Source organism: Lepisma saccharinum, chromosome 6, assembly GCF_977018435.1.
Source record: "Lepisma saccharinum chromosome 6, izLepSacc3.1, whole genome shotgun sequence".
In the NCBI taxonomy this organism is placed as follows: Eukaryota; Metazoa; Arthropoda; class Insecta; order Zygentoma; family Lepismatidae; genus Lepisma; species Lepisma saccharinum.
In genome coordinates this window covers 62,897,081-62,918,864 of record NC_139234.1, presented here as the reverse complement: position 1 = coordinate 62,918,864, position 21,784 = coordinate 62,897,081, and the positions used below count along the sequence as shown (strand labels likewise).

The 21,784-nt window shown below is 36.4% G+C and overlaps 1 protein-coding gene across 2 annotated transcripts in view; it reads right to left on the bottom strand.

Moving 5' to 3' along the window:
• The window catches only part of LOC145988822 (calcium-activated chloride channel regulator 2-like), a 153,415-nt gene that overhangs the window by 15,189 nt on the left and 116,442 nt on the right, over window positions 1–21,784 (bottom strand). For both annotated transcript variants that reach the window (XM_083124033.1, XM_083124032.1), the window contains 9 exons: window positions 11,476–11,770; window positions 8,793–8,943; window positions 8,257–8,359; window positions 7,366–7,484; window positions 5,659–5,767; window positions 4,641–4,889; window positions 3,586–3,912; window positions 2,454–2,681; window positions 1,011–1,187 (listed from right to left, as the gene is read on the bottom strand). In XM_083124033.1, the coding sequence (XP_082980159.1) occupies window positions 1,011–1,187; window positions 2,454–2,681; window positions 3,586–3,912; window positions 4,641–4,889; window positions 5,659–5,767; window positions 7,366–7,484; window positions 8,257–8,359; window positions 8,793–8,943; window positions 11,476–11,770 (1,758 nt within the window). The remainder of the gene's footprint in view (window positions 1–1,010; window positions 1,188–2,453; window positions 2,682–3,585; window positions 3,913–4,640; window positions 4,890–5,658; window positions 5,768–7,365; window positions 7,485–8,256; window positions 8,360–8,792; window positions 8,944–11,475; window positions 11,771–21,784) is intronic.

Sequence of the window (21,784 nt, the reverse complement as noted above, 5' to 3'; positions counted from 1 at the left end):
TTTTACGTGTTCTCCAATTTTTCTTGTACAGTACAGTAGTCCTGCAGATGCAGTGTCTGTGGCATTGGCATGTGGTCTTGTAGAATGCAGGGGTAGGAAATATCTTCTGAAGTTTGGTAGGGCTCATACGATTTGGGGTAGTTTGAGTGCTTTTGATAGCATGCCTGATGTGGTGAGGTGGTATGGTGGTATGGAAAGGCAATCTATTTGAGTTAGGATTCTTGATTTGGTAATTTTGTTCCTAATACTTTTTTGGAATATATTTTTTTATTGGCAAATCAAGCAAATAAGGTCTTCGGATTTGTTATACTCCCTCTGTCCCATAATTATTGTCCGGTACATTTTTGTTTGTTGTGTCATAATAATTGTCCGATATTCAAACTATGACATTGGTGTATACAGAAGAAGAACATGAAACACGGGAATGAGTCATACAACTTTATTACTCAAGGATCACTACAAATTGTGCTTTCCATCTGCCTCTTCGTCTGCCATTCCTGTACTACCATTTTGGCATACCGGTCTATAATTATAGGACAGAGGGAGTAATATATTTTATTTTCATTTCCCTTGAACTTTGTTGGATGTAGTTGTACATGCAGAAATTATAACAGATATGAAAAAATTGCTGCAAAATCTTTCGATGCTTTTGAAGTGCATTTACATCTGACACTAATTGTAGATAGTAAAGGGAAAATCCATCTGTATTATTAGCATTGTAACATATACACAATCTATTCTACAAGACATTCATTTTTTAATGCTGACTCAGGGAATGTAACTCCTGAGGAAGCCCAGTGTTACAATCTGAACAATTTGATTAATATGTTCGAAACTTTTAGCAAATTACATTATCTTTACCAAATTATCCTGCAATAAAAGAAGAAACATGTAGTATCACATTCTGCACCTTAAACAATAGTGTTGATGCTCCAAAGATATTCAATATTCTATCAATATCGATATGCAAGTAATTTTACTTTGAAGACTGAATTTGATCAAATGCTTACCTCAACATAGAGGATCAAAGGTTTAGAGCTGTTGGTGAGACTCATATTCGGATTGTTGGTCCATGCTCGTGCCTGAACTATATCAGAGGTCCGTGTCTTTGGTGTTGCTGTCACAAGAACATAATGAGGTTGAGGATTGCCCAAAAATCTGTCTATAGTATAAGTCCAGGTTCCAGTCTGAAAGAAATTCAAACAGTTTACTATATACATTATATAAGATCTTATATTTAAATGAACATAACTACTGTTTTGATAGTGATCAAGATACTAGTTAGGATTCCAAAATTTCTTTGCAGAGAGAGGGAAATAAAAATATTCAATGGCATATTTGGTTTATATTGATTCATTGATTTTGTTCATTTTACTTTGCTTTTCTGAAACTTTTGGCTAATCTCAAAGATGAGGATGAGTGATGATATAATTAAATTGATAAAGAACAATCACCATCACATGTGGCAAAAGTAGGAAGAGAGACCAAATATTTTCCTCTTTTGCTGGCCTAGGCCAGGATTCAAATCCAGGACTCCTAGTGCCGTAGCACATTGCACTAACCACCCCACCATGGAGATCGGGCATGTTTGGCTTGCAAACTTAACAATTCCTATGGACATTTGAATGTAAGTAATACTTGATGACAAGTTGACAATTAGGTGAGCTCTGAAGGAAATTCCGATATTTTGAAAGCTCATCTTCAGAGACTGAAGTGAAGATGAGATGTGATGATGGCCTTCAAAATTTTGAAATTGTTAAACTCAGAAAATCTCTTCTAATAATATTAATATTGACACAAATTGTTCGGATACATATACAATTTTAGTTCTGTTACCATTTGCTAGAAATCCATTTTCTCATAACTTGGGAAGGAGGGATCTAGTTGTTGGTATTTTCCATGACCCACGAAAAGGTGTATTTAGCAAATCTATATACATCTGATATTCATTACACGTAACATGCTAGGTGGCTCAGTGGCCATGCATGTTGAGTGATAGACTTTGAATCTAGCTACCGAAATTCCCAGCCAGGAGAAGTCTTTGTATTTGTGAGTGACCCTTCTCCAATATCTAATCATTACTCATTCTTGATGTAAAATAATATAAAATACAAATACTTAAAGTGAAGAGTGACAGTTTCACACCAGGTATGAATGGGCACTGCTACTAAAAAAATGTGTCCTCTTTTTACTCGTGTGTTTTTCTACGCCATTGGAAGTTAGATATTCCTGAGAGGACAAGTAAAATTACACTTCTTTAAGTATAATGCTAATACAACCATCCAGCGCACAGACCTCTCTCTCTCTAGCTTCCCGTGGAGAAAGGTCGGTGGGGGAGGAGCAGTTTAGGGTCTTTGCAGAACCTCATGTCCAGCTGGACACTGAAACTGTTCCTAGTGGCCTTACCACACTAATAAACCAATGAAACATGCATCAAAATGATCAGAACGTACCTCATTTAGAGATGTTTGCAGTGTGAGAATCTTGATCGGAACAAGTAGATCTGATCTCGTTCTGTAAACAGTCTCCGAAGGACTCACTAACATCAAGCTTCTAATTAAAGGGTTGTCTGTGTTGTGGGTGAACACCATAAACTGACTTGGTTCACCCAGAGCTTCATCTAAGTAAAAGCTGCCAGTGACACTGTGGCGTCCATCATCTGTTAGTTCTCGCTGATGAACCTGTAATGACACAAAAGAGAATTAAATGATAATTTTGATGTTTAGGGTATATTGTGTTGACTCGAAGTTCCTAAAGGCAAAATACTTTTATATTCTAAATATGAACATAGCTCTTGAATGCTTTAATACAGTGTTAAGCCTATAGGTGCTGAAATTTCCAAAATTGTAGGGATCGTACTGAGATGAGGCAATTTGATCATAGAGCCATTTAAATAATGAGATAAGAATGAACGCAGAGCCTTCAAACATATATAGATGTTAAGAATGACTTTTTTGTTTACCAGAAGATGAAAGAAATATTGAAAGGAAGACATTTTGATGACATTCAAGGCATCAAGGGTAATATGATGACAGCTATGATGACCATTCCAGAAAAATAGTTCCAATATTGCTCTGAAGGGTGGACTAGACAATAGTGTCAGTGCATAGCTTCCCAAGTGGAGCATTTCGAAGGTGACTGTAGTGATATTCAGCAGTGAGGTATGTAGCACTTTTTCTAGAATCAGTTTGCAAACTTAATTGTCAGGCCCTGTATTAAGCTTCTAATAAAACTTGGTCCTTTCTATAAAAAAATTAAAATAACAAAATTTCTTTTAACTCAACTTTCGCTTAAGAACGTTTTAAAAATGTTTATCATTTCCTAGAAAAACACTGTCACTTTCTAAATTTTGAAGAAAAAAAATCTGTCCATAATGCTGTCTAGATATGTTTAAAACAAGATGAGACTATTGCAAATATGTAGAAAACACCAAATGCACTGCAGTTGAAGATACCCTTGAATGCTTTATAAATACACTGAATCTAGTTTTAATAAAACTTAGAACTTATGATTCTTCAAAGCCATTTTAAAAAAAATAGCATAACCTTAAATTAAAATAAACAGTCTAAAAGTTATTGTTCTTACCACGACTGGAAGATTAGCCTTATTTCCTTGATAATATTCAGTTTTAATTGTAAAGAAAACATTCGTAAGGCTGAAGTATGTTGATAGGAAAGAATTGTCTCTATTGTAGCGACGTTCTGTGACTGTAAATGCCAGGGCACCTGAAGCGTGAGCCAAGGGATCCAGAGGACCTTGCCGAATGACATCTGGGTAATTAATGGTGACGATTTTTATATTGTTATCTCTGGCTTTGTTTACCGCAGCATCTAATTCGGATGATCGATCTGTTCCTGGTGCCACCATAATTATAACTGATCCAGCAGGTCTAGTTGCTTGTTCCTCCAGCATCTAGAAGTACATAATAGATATTTGTTTCCATTTAGATGTGATAGAGGTGCATGTCTTAATTCTTATAGTAAAAGGATTTGTGATGCAATCACACAAGAAATGAAAATTCTATAAATAGATTCATGGTGGTATTTGAAGGTGAATGAGGGGGGGAATTTCCCCTCTGGTTACTGCATCCAATTAATTTGGAATTTTTTATCTATGCATAACATTTGCATTTTTAACCTGTCAAATAACAATGAAGATGAAAAGTTACACATTGCTAAAGCCAGTATTTATGTGACATTTCTTAATTTCCATCCCACAAAAGGTATCCAAGGTGAGTTTAGTTTTTGATAATTTAAAGCAGGTAAATTTAAATGTAACAGTTTTTGGCAGCTTGTAAATACAACTGGAATTAAATTTACTTGATTCTTATTACTTTGTTGTAACTGGAATTATATTTAATTGTTACATAGGTCTTGAAAAGACATGTATGAAATGTGTTAACATTGGATATTAAAAAAAAATAGCCACTACAAGAAAGATGGCATGTTTACTAGTTCTGCATGAATGGCATGTTTACTGGTTCTGGCATGAATGTAACTGTATAGGCAATCTGCAAAAATTAAATATTTTTCTTATGTAACGTTATTATGAAATTCACAATTATTACTATCATATCTAAATGCAAGATGTTCTGTCTGTTTTTGTGTGTAATCAAAAGTATAAATTATGTAAATTCTTACATTAATAGCTTCAGTCAATCCACAGTGCAAGCATGGTGCTGCCTTCTCTAAGATGTTATTTCTGGAATCACCAGGGTTGTAGGGAACACTCGATGCAATCGCATCACGTGTAGATTCTGTAAGCCTGGTTAGGGACCTCAGTCGTACTGCATTGCTTTCATTGGCCACAATGATTCCCACTTCTGTGTTGTCAGGTAAATCATACACCACAAACTTTCGGATAGCTATTCTCAAGAAACTCCATGATTCCTGAAATGAAATTAAAGCTTATATTAGAATGTTGTCGAATTATAGCTATCTAGTCATTTGCTGCTTAGAAATAATTTACTGTGGGTTTTCATTCATTTTAGGATGCGCCACTGCTTTCATTCTAAGCAGAAATAGTATTTTGATGGCAGTTCATGTAGGCTTACAAACTGCTTAACAATTTTCTTCAAAGTACATTTTCTTTCTGTGCCCTTTGTATTCATATTGTTTCACTAATTTGTGTCTTGATTCTTCCCTAACTTTATTTTACTTCCTTAACTTTTATTTGTCTCCAATAGCTGCTGATATTTCTCGCTGAATGAACTTTGACATCTTGTATTCGGCTTTCTGAACCAAGTGGCAAGGAAAGAGAAGATCATGTTATTCTGAGAGATGTCCCATCATTCATTTCATTGGTGTACAATTCCATACCTTACCTAGGGCCTGAACCTGGGACCTTTTTGACTTTGCAGCTAGTTAAGACGACCATTTCACCAAAGATACTAGCTTGAAATGAATTACTCTTAATTGTTCATATAAATTCTCACACAAGGAGAGAGAATTTTGATTGGCAATTCTGTGTTAGCACTGTTAGATGCATAGGGATTTGATATTGCATTTATGAATAAATTTCTACAATATTTTTGCTTAAGTTTAAAAGACAGACAAATGCAATATATACGAGATTTCAAATATATTATTCCTGATTCCATTTAAAACAATATTATTTAAATAAATGTATGTGCATCGTTTTCTCTCTCTTATAACTTACCCTAATCAACATGTCTCTTGTATCTTCAATTAGTAACACATATCTTGTTAACATCTCCCTTTTGTAAGTTATAGTTGGTGTTGTGTCAATATCATCTTCACTAGACACGCTGTGAAAAAGCAGACATATGTATTATGAGAAATATTTTACACTATAAGTTAGAACTGATAATATATATATTTGTACTTATTATTGATACTTTTTGTCATGCAAAGCAACATAAATTTAGTAGCAATATGTGCATCAAAACTTACATAGAGTAAATTTACTGCAAACTATACAGTTCTTTTCATTGAATTAGTATTTTTATGTGTAAGTTCTCTGAACTTAGCCTGTTCTTATTATATCTTCCAGATTTTGATTTTCTATTATATAAGTACTGGGCATTAAAACATGCATACTCATTGTACGTGTTGTATTTATTTCATAGATAACAGTTTTTATTTTTAATATGGAGAACTGGGTATCAAAAAGTATTCAAATTCATGTAGTCTCAGATAATTCCATTGCCCCATTGCTAAACTAGGCATCAAAGACAATATATATATATACAGGGCTCGAAAAATCCCAGTCGCCATGCCGACTAAAAATTTCAGCCTGGCGACTGTGATCTTTTGCTGTAATATTGCTGTTCTTTGAAGTTTGCATGTACGAAATTTTGAAGATTCTAAGTTCAAATTGCAGTACAGCGTAAGTTAGCAAATGATTTTTTTGAAAAACTCAATATGCTGACCAAGGCAGAAATTTATTTTATTTTAAAACATAAACTAAACATAACGTTTCAACCTTCTAGAAAGGTTTTCTTCAGACTCTGTACTAAATACAAAAGACCTTGCTAAAAGGTTGAAACATTACATTTAGTTTATGTTTTAAAATAAAATTAATTTCTGCCTTGGTCAGCATATTGAGTTTTTCATATCATGGAAACAAGGCTTAATGGTGTTATGATTTTTTTTATCAATGTTGCGAACATTTCATAGAATCAGTAACTATTCCTTACTGTTTGTCCCCCAACCCCTAATTTTCTGCTTTCTCACATGATTTAGCAATGTTTTGAATATGGTGATGCTCAACTTCTTATGGTATGCACAATTGCCAGTAGGTGGTTTCCTGGCACCTGAATTTCAGAGCTGGCAGCTAGCTCTGATGAAGATTTTTCGAGCACTGTGTATATATATCAATTAAATGTACAGATTATCCATACCAGCTAACTGTAGACCAGGCGAACGAGAACAACAAGTCTCTGCGCAAATAGTGATGCGAGACGGCTCCACCAATGCAGTTACCCAATTTCCAATGCAGCATTGCAAACTTTTGAAAAGGATAATACCGAACGCACATGGCAAACGGACCGTATTTTTGTCTCCAGGTTTGATACGATTGGTTTAAGAATTTCTTAGGGAAATATTAGGTATAAAACTGCAAGAGCAAATTTTGACAAAGCCGTGCGTTTAGCATATGGACTAAGGTCTGGACCGTACGTCTATACATGTATGGTCAGGACCGTACAGTTGGCAACGCTGGACTTTCACCACTCGATTTTCCTCCTCCTCCTCTGCCGACATGCTCAGCCCTGCTCTACAGTTAGCTGGGACAGAGTATAGTAGATTTGTATGTACATGTTTAATCATATAAATGCATTAACAATGATAAACTAGAATAATTCTACAATGGAAGATATATATAGGCAAGAATAATTAAACTTACCTGTTTTGGTAATCTTCATGTTGCCTTATCACCTCCATAATACTCTTTCTATTGCATATGACATTCTGTTTGGTAGGGGCATATTTGTTATGTGTTTCTTCATCACAGAATTTATTCACCTAAGGAAATAATAATAGGAATATTGAAATATGCAGAAAGTAATAATGCACGCATTCAACTCAAGACAGAATACTCTCATAACAAGTTCTCTACGAGAAGGCAATTTTCTGATATTTTCATATATTTTCTACTTATTCAAATACCGAGCAAAAAGGCAAAGTTACATACATAAAATTATTCCCATTTCATATGCTATAAATTAAATATCATGTTTTAAACATTTTTTTTTTAATATTGAGGTTTACTTAATTGATAACTAAATATATACTTATTTTATATACATTATTCAATATGCTTTGCTGCTATAAAGAAATATTTTCATTAAAATTAGTAGGAAGAAATTCATGCTTTTAATAAACCTGTGGTTTATCAACACAACTCCAACCTAAATTTTCCATGAAAGCCTGATTTGTGGTCAATTTGGCATCAAATTTACATTTATAACCTTGGGGCCTCCCCGATGGCAAAGTGGTAGCATCCTCGCCTTGTAATCAAGGGGTCCCAGGTTCAATACCCGGTGAAGGCACATAGTGGTTCGGATCCCACTTTAAACTGAAGGTCCAGTCCCGATTAGTCTATATGTGAATAAAGTAGACTTAAAACTTCAATTCAATACATTTATAACCTCCTTACACCAACCCCAAATGCGAAATTCTGGATATACCCCTCTAAAGAAAAACTTACCAACGACACAAATTGTTCAAATATTGTAAAAGAAAATATTTTCATTAAAATTAAAAGGAAGAAATATCGTTTTTAAATCAAACTTACCGATGGCATAAATTGTGCAAACATAATTGATGAAGATGCCTCAGGATGGATAGCATTAGATATATTTCTAAAGTAGTCATTGTCTGTTAAGTTTTCACAAAACCTATAAGAAAAAAAATATGCACATGCATTAGTAAACCTTACATAAAATTCTGTATATTAAAACATACACATCAGTACACAAATCAATGTAGCCTCATGCTTTATGTAAATGGGAATTATTGTTACTAGTCTTGGCTGCATAAATAGCTGGCAAATACATTTTAGGAACACAATTCTGTGTATTCTGTGTACATATATGGGCCAATAATCATATTTTTGTATGTTGAGGCTACTAGACTAAATAATCAGACAATTATAATTGAAAGTAATATGAAATAGCGAAAAGAACTGGGAATATTGGTACATGAAGTTTGAATGTATTACAAAAGTTAAAAGTTTGAAATATGGAGTTCCCTGTTTCCCTACTATAGTTTCTTCTCTGTATGTGAATAAAATGGCATTTTTATATCTTCATACTAGGATTCACTTCTTACCCTGATGTGTCCATTGGTATATTGGAACAGCCAGTGAAATGCGTCGTCCTGTGATCGTGGTAACACTGAGGATAAATCGGATCATCATGGTAGCCAAATTCATCAAAAACTCCAAATCTGTATTTTGCCCATTCATGCACCAATGCTTTGCCTGGAAAAGAAAAGGTAAGAATTTAATATTTTTTCCTCTCAACGTACAGTATTGTATATTTTATATTTTTCTTGTAATTTCGTTATTTAAAGGGCTCAGGGGTAACACATGGTGACAGTTTGAGCATTACAGAGGCTATACTTTAGATAAATTCTCTCCATAACGCGTTTGCCAATTTCAGAAGCTTTCAATGAGTCTAATACAAATTGCATGATATGACCATTAAATACGAAAGTGGAAACTGGCTCTTTTTACTTTGTAACTCAATAATAACCAAAATGTCACTTACCATGTTTTAACCCCAAGTCCTTCATCTAGCATTGCTTTCCTGTCACTTTTGGCTAGTCACGATGATGAGGATGAGTGGTGAATATATGAAATTGATGATGAGACACTCACAAAGAACACTCATGCCCAGACTGGGACTTGAACCCGGAAATTTTGGTGCCTAGATCGAAAGTCAACCACTTAGCACCCTCAGCCACAGAGTCAGCTCTACAGCATGGCATTGAAATAAAATATTATATATTAAATGCAACTTGTGTACCTATGTTGATTCCCTATCTGGGAAAGTAAGCAACTTGGCAATGGAAACCTGGAACATATATGCTGTTTTTATAACTGGTATGTGTTTAAATATATCTTGGATGTAAACAATAATACCACATGATTGTCCCAAATATCACATTTTTAAGTGTGTTTTCGTAGTTCTCAATCATGCTGTTGTAGAAAAAATATGTTAAGTCAAATATATACCTTAAATTGTGAGTAAAGAATATTTATTTATTATTGCTTTATTTATAGTTAATATTTTTTATAATTCTCACAATCCAACTACAACACCAGAAAAAAACTTTCTCATTTTCACAAATTATGGCAGTCCTAAAATCATCCCTTTTGGTGCCCCAGCGTTCACTCAATTCTATAAAATGCAGAAGAATATTATTAAAAATATATTATTGATTGCACATTTAATCTTAATTTTAGACGTCCATGGAAGGTAGTCACCCCACCCCACCCCACCCCAAACAAACAAATCCGTACTTGAAGTGCTAGTAACCTCCACCAGAAATATTTGGTAGTTAAAGCCCCATTACAGCTGGCACCACTGATGGATATTAAATCTCAATCCTCGAAGGCGGTCACTAAATCTGAAATCACAAATTCTCAGGAGCAGGAGAATTCTATCGAGTTATTTAATTTTATGTCGTATATATGATCCGTGTTTCATTTTCACTATGCTTTCTATCATTTTTTATTGTCAGGGCAATTCGTTACTGAAGAATAATTTGGCGGGGCGAAAAGCGGTTCATAAAACTGTAGATGCACCATCCAGCTCTGAATTTGCTTCAATCTTTCTTGTTTATTTAATATACTCCATTTTGTAGTTACAGAATCAATGTAAAGTAAATTGTAAGCTTAAGTGTAACCCTACTTTAATAATAATAATAATAATAATAAGCATAGTCCGTTCTTTTTTTTCACGAGGAAAGCATTTGTTCCGTACTTCATATAACTGAGGCTGTGGAAACTGTTTTAAAAAAGCATCAACACTTTTGTACCACAAATTTGTAATTCAGAGACTGCTTAACATCTTGCAAGTATTTTGTTTTGGGCCGCCGATTGGATTAGAAATGCGTAAAAAGAGCAAATAGCCCATTAACAAGGACCAATAATTGAACACACACACACTCTGTCTCGGGAATCTGTGCAGCAAGGCCGCACATAACGGAAGAGAAGGGGAGAAAGCGAGTGGGCTTTCACAATTTCTAATTCGAATCTTCGGTAAGGGATGGACACAGTTGTTCCTTCATATATATCATCCATTCTCATCGTCGCGATTAACTTTGGGAGATAAGAAGGCGACGTAAAATAACGAAAAGTACACATTCAGCATCTAATAACTATTCACATCAATTTATGTAATACTCTTTTCTTTCGAAAATATACAAATTAATTTAAAATCACTTGAAATATTGCTTGAGAGTTTATAATAATGTTATACGCATCTTTACTTTTCATACATGAGCCAACTATAGGGAAGGACCGTCTAAGCAGTATAAGAAAGAATAAGCGTATTAGGTTCAAACAGTTATTTATCCATACACCCCAACAATCCCTGGGTAATTAACACCATGGGCGTATATTTTCCCGTGTGTGGGGGGGGGGTAAATATGTAAATTCGAAATTGGAATGCTTTATTTTGAATTATTTGAAAAGGAATTAATATTTCAAGTACTTTTTGACGTAAAAATGACAATGAGCCATATGAAATTTTTCACCACTCGCTTTCCAAGGGGAGCAACCACACCTTGCTCCTGCTGGATATGCCCATCGTTAACACCCTCCCAAAATGTCTACACCTCATAAAGTGTTTCACAAAGCCCAATTTATGTTATTTGGGCTCTAAATTTACCCTTGCATCCCCAAAACTATGAACTTACACCCCCCCCCTCTCCCAGGTGGCAAGTTATGGATAAAAGCCCTGAGTTGAAGGAGCTTTAGGTTGATATATTTGTTTACAACACTTACCAATATTTCCGAACTTGTCTTGTATGTCGGAGTTCTGAAATAATTTGTAGCTAAGAGAGATGAAATCTCCAGGCTCTCCGCATCCTTGGCTCTGCTGGGTCCACGGGGAATCGCCAAAAACAGGATGAGTCAGTTCCAGTTTTATGTCTGCCTGTTGAGCAGTTTCCCCACTGGAACTGTGCGCCACTCGCGCGCAGTCAGGCCAGGTGTCCGGGAGCAGTACCGTGATTGACCGGAAGTACGCTCTTCCCTCCAACGACGAGTGCAGGAACGCCGATGCTTCACGAAAACTCTCCTGCAAAAGAAAAAAGGAAGAAGTAGGAATTAGTCACAAGTGATTAGAGTCAATCGGACAACAACAAAAGTAACTTTCGACTTCAAAATACAACACAAGGATATTGTAAACAATATAACAACCAAGACCTGCACGGGAAGTTGCCGATTTGTCGAAAGGATACAACCGCTTTTCTGGGTGGAATTGGGCCGAATGCAATTATCGAGAAAATGAATGAGTGAAAGGTGCTAGGGAGAAGAAATCACAGTTTCAGGTATGATAGGGCTTTGAATTGTCGCACACAGTTGTTGCTATGCACTGGAATAGAGGCACGGTAGATGTAGAACGTAGCATAGAGCATGCAACTTGGCGGAGTGTGATGTCAATAAGAATTACAAAATTGCAAATAATTTAATTTACAAACAATATATATAGAAGAATGAAATGTCATTTCTCATCAGTATCTAATATCACTAAACATACACCCCAATAGCTTTGTTGTAAAATTGTAAAAGGTTGTTTTATAATAATCGAGTAATAAATGTGATATCTCTACTTAAAAATGTCCCCTCTACAGTACTGATTAGATTGTTTCTAACTCAAACCAACCTTAAAGCCGGAATTCAATGAACAAGAGCATCAATTATCTTCCATTATGTCTTATATTTTTTTAAATTTTAGTCTCGCATACAGAACCAAATGTTACCCTTCTCACCCCCCCCCCCCCCTCGGGAACTGGGCTATTTTGAGAACTAAACGTAAATTGACTGCAGCGAAAGAACATTTCATGAATCATCTTGGTCACGCAAAGTCCACAGGCCCTATGCCTCAACCTGGAAGATAAAACAATGACGTTCCTCCTCGACTCATTTCCATATGCTCGCCATAGCTTGTTGCCCTCGCGTGCAATACTGCTTTTGGTTTGTGCCAGAGGATAGCCCTATCGTGCTCAGATTTTTATGTTCAGATATAATTGCAGGATTCAGAGCTTCCCCCATGGGAGCCATATCATTTTAGATCCGGGATAGATATCGACTGAAGGGTAAAAGACAGATTGGCTGAATCATCGCGGTAGATACCCGAGCCGATAACGATCGAATATTCGAATTATAGGGTCCGTATGATGTTCTTGTTTGCAGAAATGTTGCCACGTTGCATACGAAATGTGAATATAGGTAAATATTTTATAACCACTCCCTCACAGAGTGCCACAACATTGCTTGTTCCAAGCTGTCGTATCACAACACTGGATTTTCCTTGAATCGATAGAACATATGACCAGAGATATTGCTTAAAATAGAAAGCAATAAAATGTAAACAAACTCTGTTAAAGATAGAAAAAAACAAAATTGCACTATTTTATGATTTATAATGTACTCTAGCCAGAAATATTCACGTGAATTGTTTTGTTATTGTGATGACTGGGCGAATAAAATAAAAATATTTTAAGAGATCATAAGCTCTACACTTTTATTTTTGTCTGAAGTTCATTTTATGGTCAGTTAGGCTAATCTCGACTGGACCTACAGTTTAAGGTGGGATCCGAACCGCTGTGTAATGTGCCTCCTGCGGGGATCGAACCGGGGCCCTCTTGATTACAAAGTAGCAGAATTACACTGTCGCATACATCGGAAAAGCCCAGAAGGCACAACTTATTTTACTTGGCGAAGTTTGTATTAGGCCAAGATAGGCTAATCGGGGCTGTACCTACAGTTGAAGTGAGATTCGAACCTACTAGACTGGGATTTAACCTGAGACTGCTTGATTACAAGGTGACAGCGTTAGCCACTGTGCAACCATTAAGGTCAATCCAATTTTATGCACTGGTCGTATTTTTATGCTTACAATTTTTAATGGGGAAAAATTCCAACCCTCCGGTATTTCTTTAGCGATCGGTCAGTCCTGGTCGCGTGTTCAGGCGAGACTATCGACTATCCTCGCCGGAAATCTTTCCGATTTCGTCTACCTGAAAGTCACGCAAAGAGCACGAATAACAAGTTGAATCGAATAAATGTTTAAACAAAAGGTTGGAAGGAATAACAACACAGAACTGTTCAAGTCCATGTTCCTTACAGAAAACATTGGAAGTTATACATATTTCGTAGATATGACTAGTATTGAATGATAATGAATATATGCAGGTAGTTTTTTTCTTTTTTTAATCCAACACTAGGTAACATTGCGTAGCGTAACGTAAGTTTTTATAAAGGCAAATTTCGTCAATAGGATCTACAATATATAGTGTTTTTGTTTTATAACTATAGCAATAAATAGCAACAGTTAAACTGACATCTGAAACCCAAATGATGCTATTTATAGTTAATTATTCTCCTTAATTTTTCCCCCTCACAACTTACGTACGTTTATTTCCGCTACCTGATATCCAGTGGCCCAAGACCACCCATTAATTTGTCGTCTTATTATTATATATTTGTTATCGTGATTCGTGGTGGAGTGTTTATTGAAATCAGTAAATATTTTTTTATATAAAAATAAATAAAGATGCATTGTTGGTCTGCATTAATGGCATGATACAGGGGGTGGGGGATTTATGAGATGTTTTGTGAACTTATAATTTGAGTGTTTGAGCGCAGCGCACCAAGTGCTTTCCAAAAGTTAGCGCCCCTGTTGTGACAAATCCATATCATTATTATTTTCATTAAGTTATAACGGACACTGTTGACACTTGTTCTTTTTTCCACTAAACGAAGAATATAGGCAAGTAGAACAATCTGTTCTTATTAATATTTTGACGATCACAGAAAAATACCTTCCATCAAGTATAATGAAATGCAGAAGAAATAGAATAACAATCTAGATTCAAATATTAAAGGCATAATCTTGTAGTAATTGTGATGCACTGCGTAACTGTTAACCGTTTGACTTCTATCATTAACTGAGTAGAGAGGATGTGGTCTGCAAGCAGCTCGCAGCTGTAAGTTAACACTTCCTAACCCTTTTTCGATTATGATTGGAGTTTGTAGCCTCTGAAAAATCAACTCCCCAAACATCCGGTCTTCGGGTAGATTGGCCACTCTAAGGTTTCCTAAAGGCTTCTGTCGATAGACTGTGGTTTAACAGCTTAGTATATCACAAAAAAAAGTCATGTGCTCAAATTACAAGTTACCATGCAGGGTTAAAAAGTTTCTGCGGTGAAATTTACGGCTGATGAGTTTCAGTCGCGCCAGACCTCTGCATTTTAGCTTCGGCACTTCAGGGCACAGATGTGTTAGATTTTTGCATTCACTCATAAGGAACATTACTTGCTTCAACTTTTCACATGCTAAAGTTGGATTACGCAATCAATCTTCCATTGTTTTGATTGAGTTAGATTATTCTACCTTGAGGAATACTGTACGTACTGTATCAATTGCTGCAATATGATATCATGTTTAGTGTAGTCATGATACCTAACCATGCTGGTAATACAACAGGGATACGTCCCTTAACACAATACAGAAATAATGTTGCAGAACAACAGCACAGAAGGTAGATGCTTATTAAGTAAAGACGATGACAAGAACGAGACGGACTCTAAAATCGAGACGAGATCGAGACTTGCTGCTCGAGAGTCGTTTAGGTGTTATTTTGGTCTACGATGATGAGAATGATCTCCATCAATAAATTCATATTACCATTCGGAATGGAAACTTTACGAGCAACATAAATGTTATAATTCAAGGACTTTTTACTCTCCAGCACAATATTAGACAAGCCATACACACATACGTAGAACCAAGGTCCGTTGTGTCTGTGCCTGCTTCAAGAACAGGGGAAACTAGCGATAGACGGACCTTGAATAGAACATAGTCTAAGGAACAACGACCCCTCCTGTCAGTCCATCCACACAAACATCCCTTATTGCGTTACGTCAGATCTGACACATAAAGGTGATAGGATTTTTCAATTACCGTCAGAGGCGTTCCCACCTAGGACGCCATATTCAATTTAAGATTATGTATGCCTTATCTCTCTGTTGTAACACATTACCTCGAGGTCGAAGTCCCCAAACCGCACGCAGTAGCCGCATCATCCCGCTGTCAGCAAAATGGTCTTGACAGCGACGGGTTATTGCAAAGCGTCATCAACCTCCTCGATCTTTTCTTTGCACATTAGCTGCGCTGTCACTCATTAAATTAGAAATCCTTTGTGTATTAAATAGACTATTGTTACCATTGTTCGTTTTTGAAATTGAATACAGGAGGAAGTTGCTTCCAATGATTTTACGCCAGCACCGAAACTTCCGCTGAACATTTAATTTTGTTCGTCAGCATTAGTGAGACAGTGTTCACTGGAACCAAGTTTATAGGATCTGTCCAGTGTGTGAATAAATCTTGCTTCGGGGGCTGGGGGTAGGGGTGCCATTTATTGGGTTGAGATGTGAACATAAAAACGTATATATTTACTATTATCGTTTTAATATTATTATTATTAATTAGAAAAAACTAACATAATACACAAAGATTATATACAATGAATAATATTTTTTCGCACAAATTTTATTTTCTAAGCATCTGTTCCACCATTCGTTATAATGAATTTTCATTTTCCATTCATTGTTATATTGCATTCTGCAACCTGTCGTTTTCTCGTTCCACAGGAGGACCTCCCAAATGGGTAGCGTCGTCGCCTTGTAATCAAGGGGTCCCGGGTTAGATACCAGTGGAGGCCCATAGTGGTTCGGATCCCACTTTAAACTGTAGGTCCAGTCCCGATTAGCCTTACTGTGCCTAAAGTGGACTTAAAACAACACCAACTCGACTCTCGTTCCACAGGAAAATTGAGTACTTTTCCTTTTAAGAATCATTATTTTAAATGTATAAAACATTTGTTGGATCTTTACATGAGCTTCCAAAAATACTTTGCCAACTTTGTCTTCATTTTATGTGGGAACGACAAAGTTTGTTTTAAGTCGACTTTATTAGGACTGGAACTGGATCTACAGCTTAAAGTGGGACCCTTTGTTTAGAAAAAAAATACAAACAAGACACCTTGCAATGGTGTAGATTTTTCACTTTGAGTTCTGCATGAATTGATTCAAACAAGTTACAGAAGAACTCTCCTTATCAAAAGCATTTCCTTATTATAAACATACAATGATACGCGTTTGCTCTGAAATATCTTTTCCGTACTTCTCAAGCACGATTATATTGATTGCTGGTATTTATTGCTTCGGTAATATAAAATACTGTTAAACTAAGCGTGACATTCACTCTTGTTTTCTCGAAATTACTCCAAAATAACAGCCGACAGAGAGTGATATGTTATTTGAATAGTACCGGAGGCATAAAGCTCAACGCAAAACAAAATAAACACCGAGCGAAATGTAAGAAATCACGCAATTTTCTGATCAACACGCCATCTCGGCGGCCAGAGGCATAACAATAGACCCACGAGGTATGTAGAGTACTGGTATCTTTTTCTGTGCTACCATTGGTGGTTCTTTTTGTGGTGTTGAGCCGCGTGAAGAACGCACACAGTGTAATTACAATACATTGACGGAACATTCCTTCTTAATTTCTGGCTTTCGTTTTTCTGTTTCTGAGTTTCACAAAACCTGTCATTGCAATTACTAGCAAATCCTTGAGGAGTTACTTATTTGAGTGTACCTTCTTTTTCCCCTCTTCAAGCAAGAGAAAGTGAGAGCAAAGAGTACGAAGAGCATTTTTTATGACGAGGAGTTCTTGCAAAGTCTGGAACGTGCCGTACAAAAAGAGAACAGAAAAAATCCTCGCTATTTTTTATTTTCCTTTTATGTTCATGCTATTTGCAAAGTTTTGCAGTTCTATTTTATTTACAAGTGTCTGCGAAGTCAACATACCTGATGAAAGTTGTGTGGTTGCAGAATTTTGTTTAGAATGCTAACGTTTCACGTTTTTTCAGATTAACTCATAAAGGAAGTAAATATTAAGATTACACTTTCAGGGAAGGTGTGAACATGGAACAAAGGTTAAGGATAACCCTAACCTTTAAACCACGAAGGTCTGCTAAGTAGGACATAGGAGATTCACGCGTGTTCATTTTGACCTTTGCACCTTGCATGAGCATTCATTTTATGAAGGTTCTTGGAAACTATCACGCCTGTTGGGAAACTTGCAAGCTGAAGTCTTAAGCAAGGGTGTATTTAAGAACATGTCCGTGACCCTACAGAGCGGATTCATGTACTAAAAATTTCGAAAATGTTTTTTTTTTTTTTTAAGTATCTTTCGTATATTTCTTCTATATATTACGTGTAGTACATATATGCATGTTTACCTAATACAGAGATAATCATCATTAAATACGTGTATTGCAAGTTAATGTTATTTCAGAGCGGCTACTTAGAAACCGAGATAAAATCCCAAGTACAATTCCAGGTTTTTAAGGCGAAATTTACGAAGTTATAGGTCAAAAATAATAATTTTATTATAAAAAATAATTGGTGGTAGCATTGTGCACTACATATTTACGAATACGAAAATTATGGACATGAAAAACTGCACAATGTCACAGGAAGTACAAGACATGATTACTTGTAGGGTCCATATTACAAAGCTTTAAAATTTAGTTTTAAAATTTATGTAATGCCAATTAACAACGAGCTCATTGTGAATTCTTCCCTACCATAGCATTAAGAACATTGGCAGAAATGTGTGCATCATATACATCATGCCTTGTTTACGTAATTTTTTGGGGTTGGGTTACTAACTAGTACAATAAAAATAAGGGATTTGGCACACTGATCAGAATGCACTTGATTTCCATTTTGTCCCACGAACATCCAGTTCCGAATATTTCTTTTCCGCACTGAAATTCTGAATGGAATATGCAAGTTACACGCTCTACCTGAAACCATTGTACCCTGACAGTTGCAAATCAATCTGAAACACAAAAGTCTGTTTTCGTCCATGCAGAGATTTGAAAAGAAGTCCACAAAGCCACAGTATCTGCATTGAACATGTTAGTTCCATTTACGCTTGAGTAAAAAAAACTAAAGGTACCCGTACAAAGCGGTGTCCAACCACCGTACAGGCGACACGGATGGAATGTATTAGCACACAGCAGTTTGCATTCTGCACGTTTGCATAGCTCTATAAGCGGTTTGCCGGCGAATTTCGACGGGATACTTCGCATTTTGGGGGTTGATTTCTGCGATTATGAACCACCCGACGTTATAATTAAAATTCAATTTAGAACTAAGTGTTTCAGTATTGTTGAATTGCTAGCTTCTACACTAATTGGAATAAACTAAAGCAACATGTATCACAAATTGGTCTTCAATAAACAGCCAAGTTCACGACACGCAATTTTGTTTCAAACGGTTCACCGAAGCGAAGAGTTGATACTTTCTTACACGTGTTCTTCCGAGCATCCTACTAGAATATGGCGGCATTTTGAGCTCTGATGTGAAATTATGTTCGAGCTAGCAGAAACTTCGTGGGAGGTCGGAGCATGATGTTCACCACGTTTTCTGCTAATCAGTATAGTAAGTTTGACACCTCGCTGCAAGTCCGTTACTTAGGTGCTTAGTAATTAAAGAAGTATCGCGTGTTGGGTAATAGTGATTCCATCATAAAGTGGCCTGTACACTTGATAATAGTAGGGCACGGGATATTTCCTCGTGTAGGCAACTTCAAGCACTGATAACCATGAAGTTAGATAGGAAGGAACCAGGAAAACGATGCTTTTCAAGTAGAACGATTCTCACGCTTCAAGATATCACACGGAACTAATGCTGCTGTATCGGAACCACCTACTTTCAGACACTTCTGGCAACAAGTAAACGGATAAACACTGACAACCGGATAACAAAACGTCAGTCTTGGCCAGGAATTTATCCAGTATGACTAAAAGACACTATCTGTAAGGGGAGTCAAGAATGGTAATATTAATAATAATCATCATAAAGTGACTGTAATTATAAACTAATAACTTATTTTGTTGTCAATGTCTTGTTATAATTAATATTATTATATCCTCGGAAAACTCTTCTAATGGATTTTATCCTCCTAGGCGGTACAGTTTTAGTTGTTGTTAAGTAGTCTAAGTTTTAGAAATTGAGTGAGAAATATTTGAACAGTTATTTTATTGTTAGTATCTTTCTCGTATTGTGTGAAGGCCACAAATTGGTTGATTGATTGATTTATTTTACTTCGCTTTTATGCAACTTTGGCTAATTGGGACGATGAGAATGACGATGAAATCGACGAAGCGGACATTCAGTAAGAACACCCAACCCCAAGTCTGGATTCGAAACGACTACAAATGGCCTATGTGCTGACGTGCCTACAATTTAAAAATCAACAATCAAGTCTCGCACTGGATATGGAGGTTTCCTTGTGAGCATCCTTTCATCTAATAGTTCATCCTCATGTGAATATCCGAAAATGGACGAAAAGCTGCAGATCGCAAACATTAGCAAGCAAGTAGATTCGAAGGTGGACTCAAAATGAGCCATTGTCGCTTTGAAGTAAAAAAGAAGGAAGCAAACAAGAAAAAAGTTACTAGCGCTGCACGAATATAATCACAAGATGAAGGCAGAGAAAGCTACCAGATAAAAATCACATTAAGCCTAAAAGCTCTCCTGCAGTCCTGTTACTGAAAAACAATTTGTGGAGGACTTCACAATTTCCTCACCGTTTGCCAGCAGCGCTCTTATTTAATTTCCCAAAAGAAAGAAGAAAAGAAGAGAAAACGCACGCTCTCGAGAGTCCACTTCAAAACTTTAAAAAAAATATAGTTTTTTTTTACTCCCAAGAGACGTGATGAAGCATGATGGTGGGGTTGCAGATTGATCAACGGAGCGTAACAACTTACAGGTGTCGACTGGAAAAAAAAAACTCCTAACAATACAAAACCAGAATCTTATTTCGTTAGAAATAGGTTTTTGTCATTGTTTTGAGTCACATTCTCTACAGCTCAGAAGAACGTATGCATGCTCATTTCACGCTTCAACGGCTGAAATCTGCTTTCACAAATTCTTTGGTGCTTCTGTCGCGTTTCAATTTGTGCCTGCGATTGGTCAAGAGTTCCGCCAATTAATAAGCTCGCGTTATAAGAGCGTTGCAGTTATACAGTTGTTATCATAATTGATTCGATGCTGATAAAGAGCTACATTTGCTACTTCTATCTTTTCCTAGTTCAATACTGAGCAGTCCCTGCAATTCATGCTCAAAAAATGGCATACCATGATTTCTGCACACACATTTAATTTACCATTTATCCGCCATAATTTATTTTAAAAAAATATTAGTTTCATCGAGTTGAACAAAAAATGCTCGTTCAGGTATTACGAAGACCAATTACCTAAATAAATATAGTCATCCACCATCGTCGCGAGGTGATTTAACATAGTTTCATTGCCGACCTCCGTGGCGGAATGGTTAGCATAGTGTGATACGACAGCAGGGGTCCGTCTATCAACGTCGCGATCAGCAAAAGTGGCAGAAGGGCAACGTAAAATAAGAAAAAGTAAAAAATCACAATGTTCCAGAAACTATATGTAACAGTCTTAACATGGTTACAGTCATGGAATTTTAGTAAAGATGGATCAAACAGACCAAATGGCAATCGTGTAGTCATTATTTCCGTGGTGTCAAGCTGCCAGTGATTGAATCGCAAGAACCTTCATTGCATTTTACGTCTTAAAAAAACTGAGTAACGGTGCCTGTTGTCTTTATTTGCTTTCCGTATGACGAACTCACTTGATTGATGCCCGAGAGAATGATACGTTCTGATGGTTTCTGCAACACCTACAAATCTTCCAATGAAAAAAAAAATCCTTCTCTCCTATCTCCATCGGATCCGCGTTAGTGTAATGACAACCGCAGGCAGACCGTGGCAAGGTCAGAGTCGCTCTATTTACCAAACGATGCGAGCGTTTTCCGTCATATCTGCTGCCTTTAATAGAGGGCTTGTTGAACTTCAGCTACACGAAATTGAGATCACGCTCATCCGCACGTGATCCATGGATTTATTTTTCACATTTTTCTTCCGATTTTTTGTCCAGGAATTTTTTTTCCGGATTCCATCATGAAGTAGGCCTGATTTTACCTC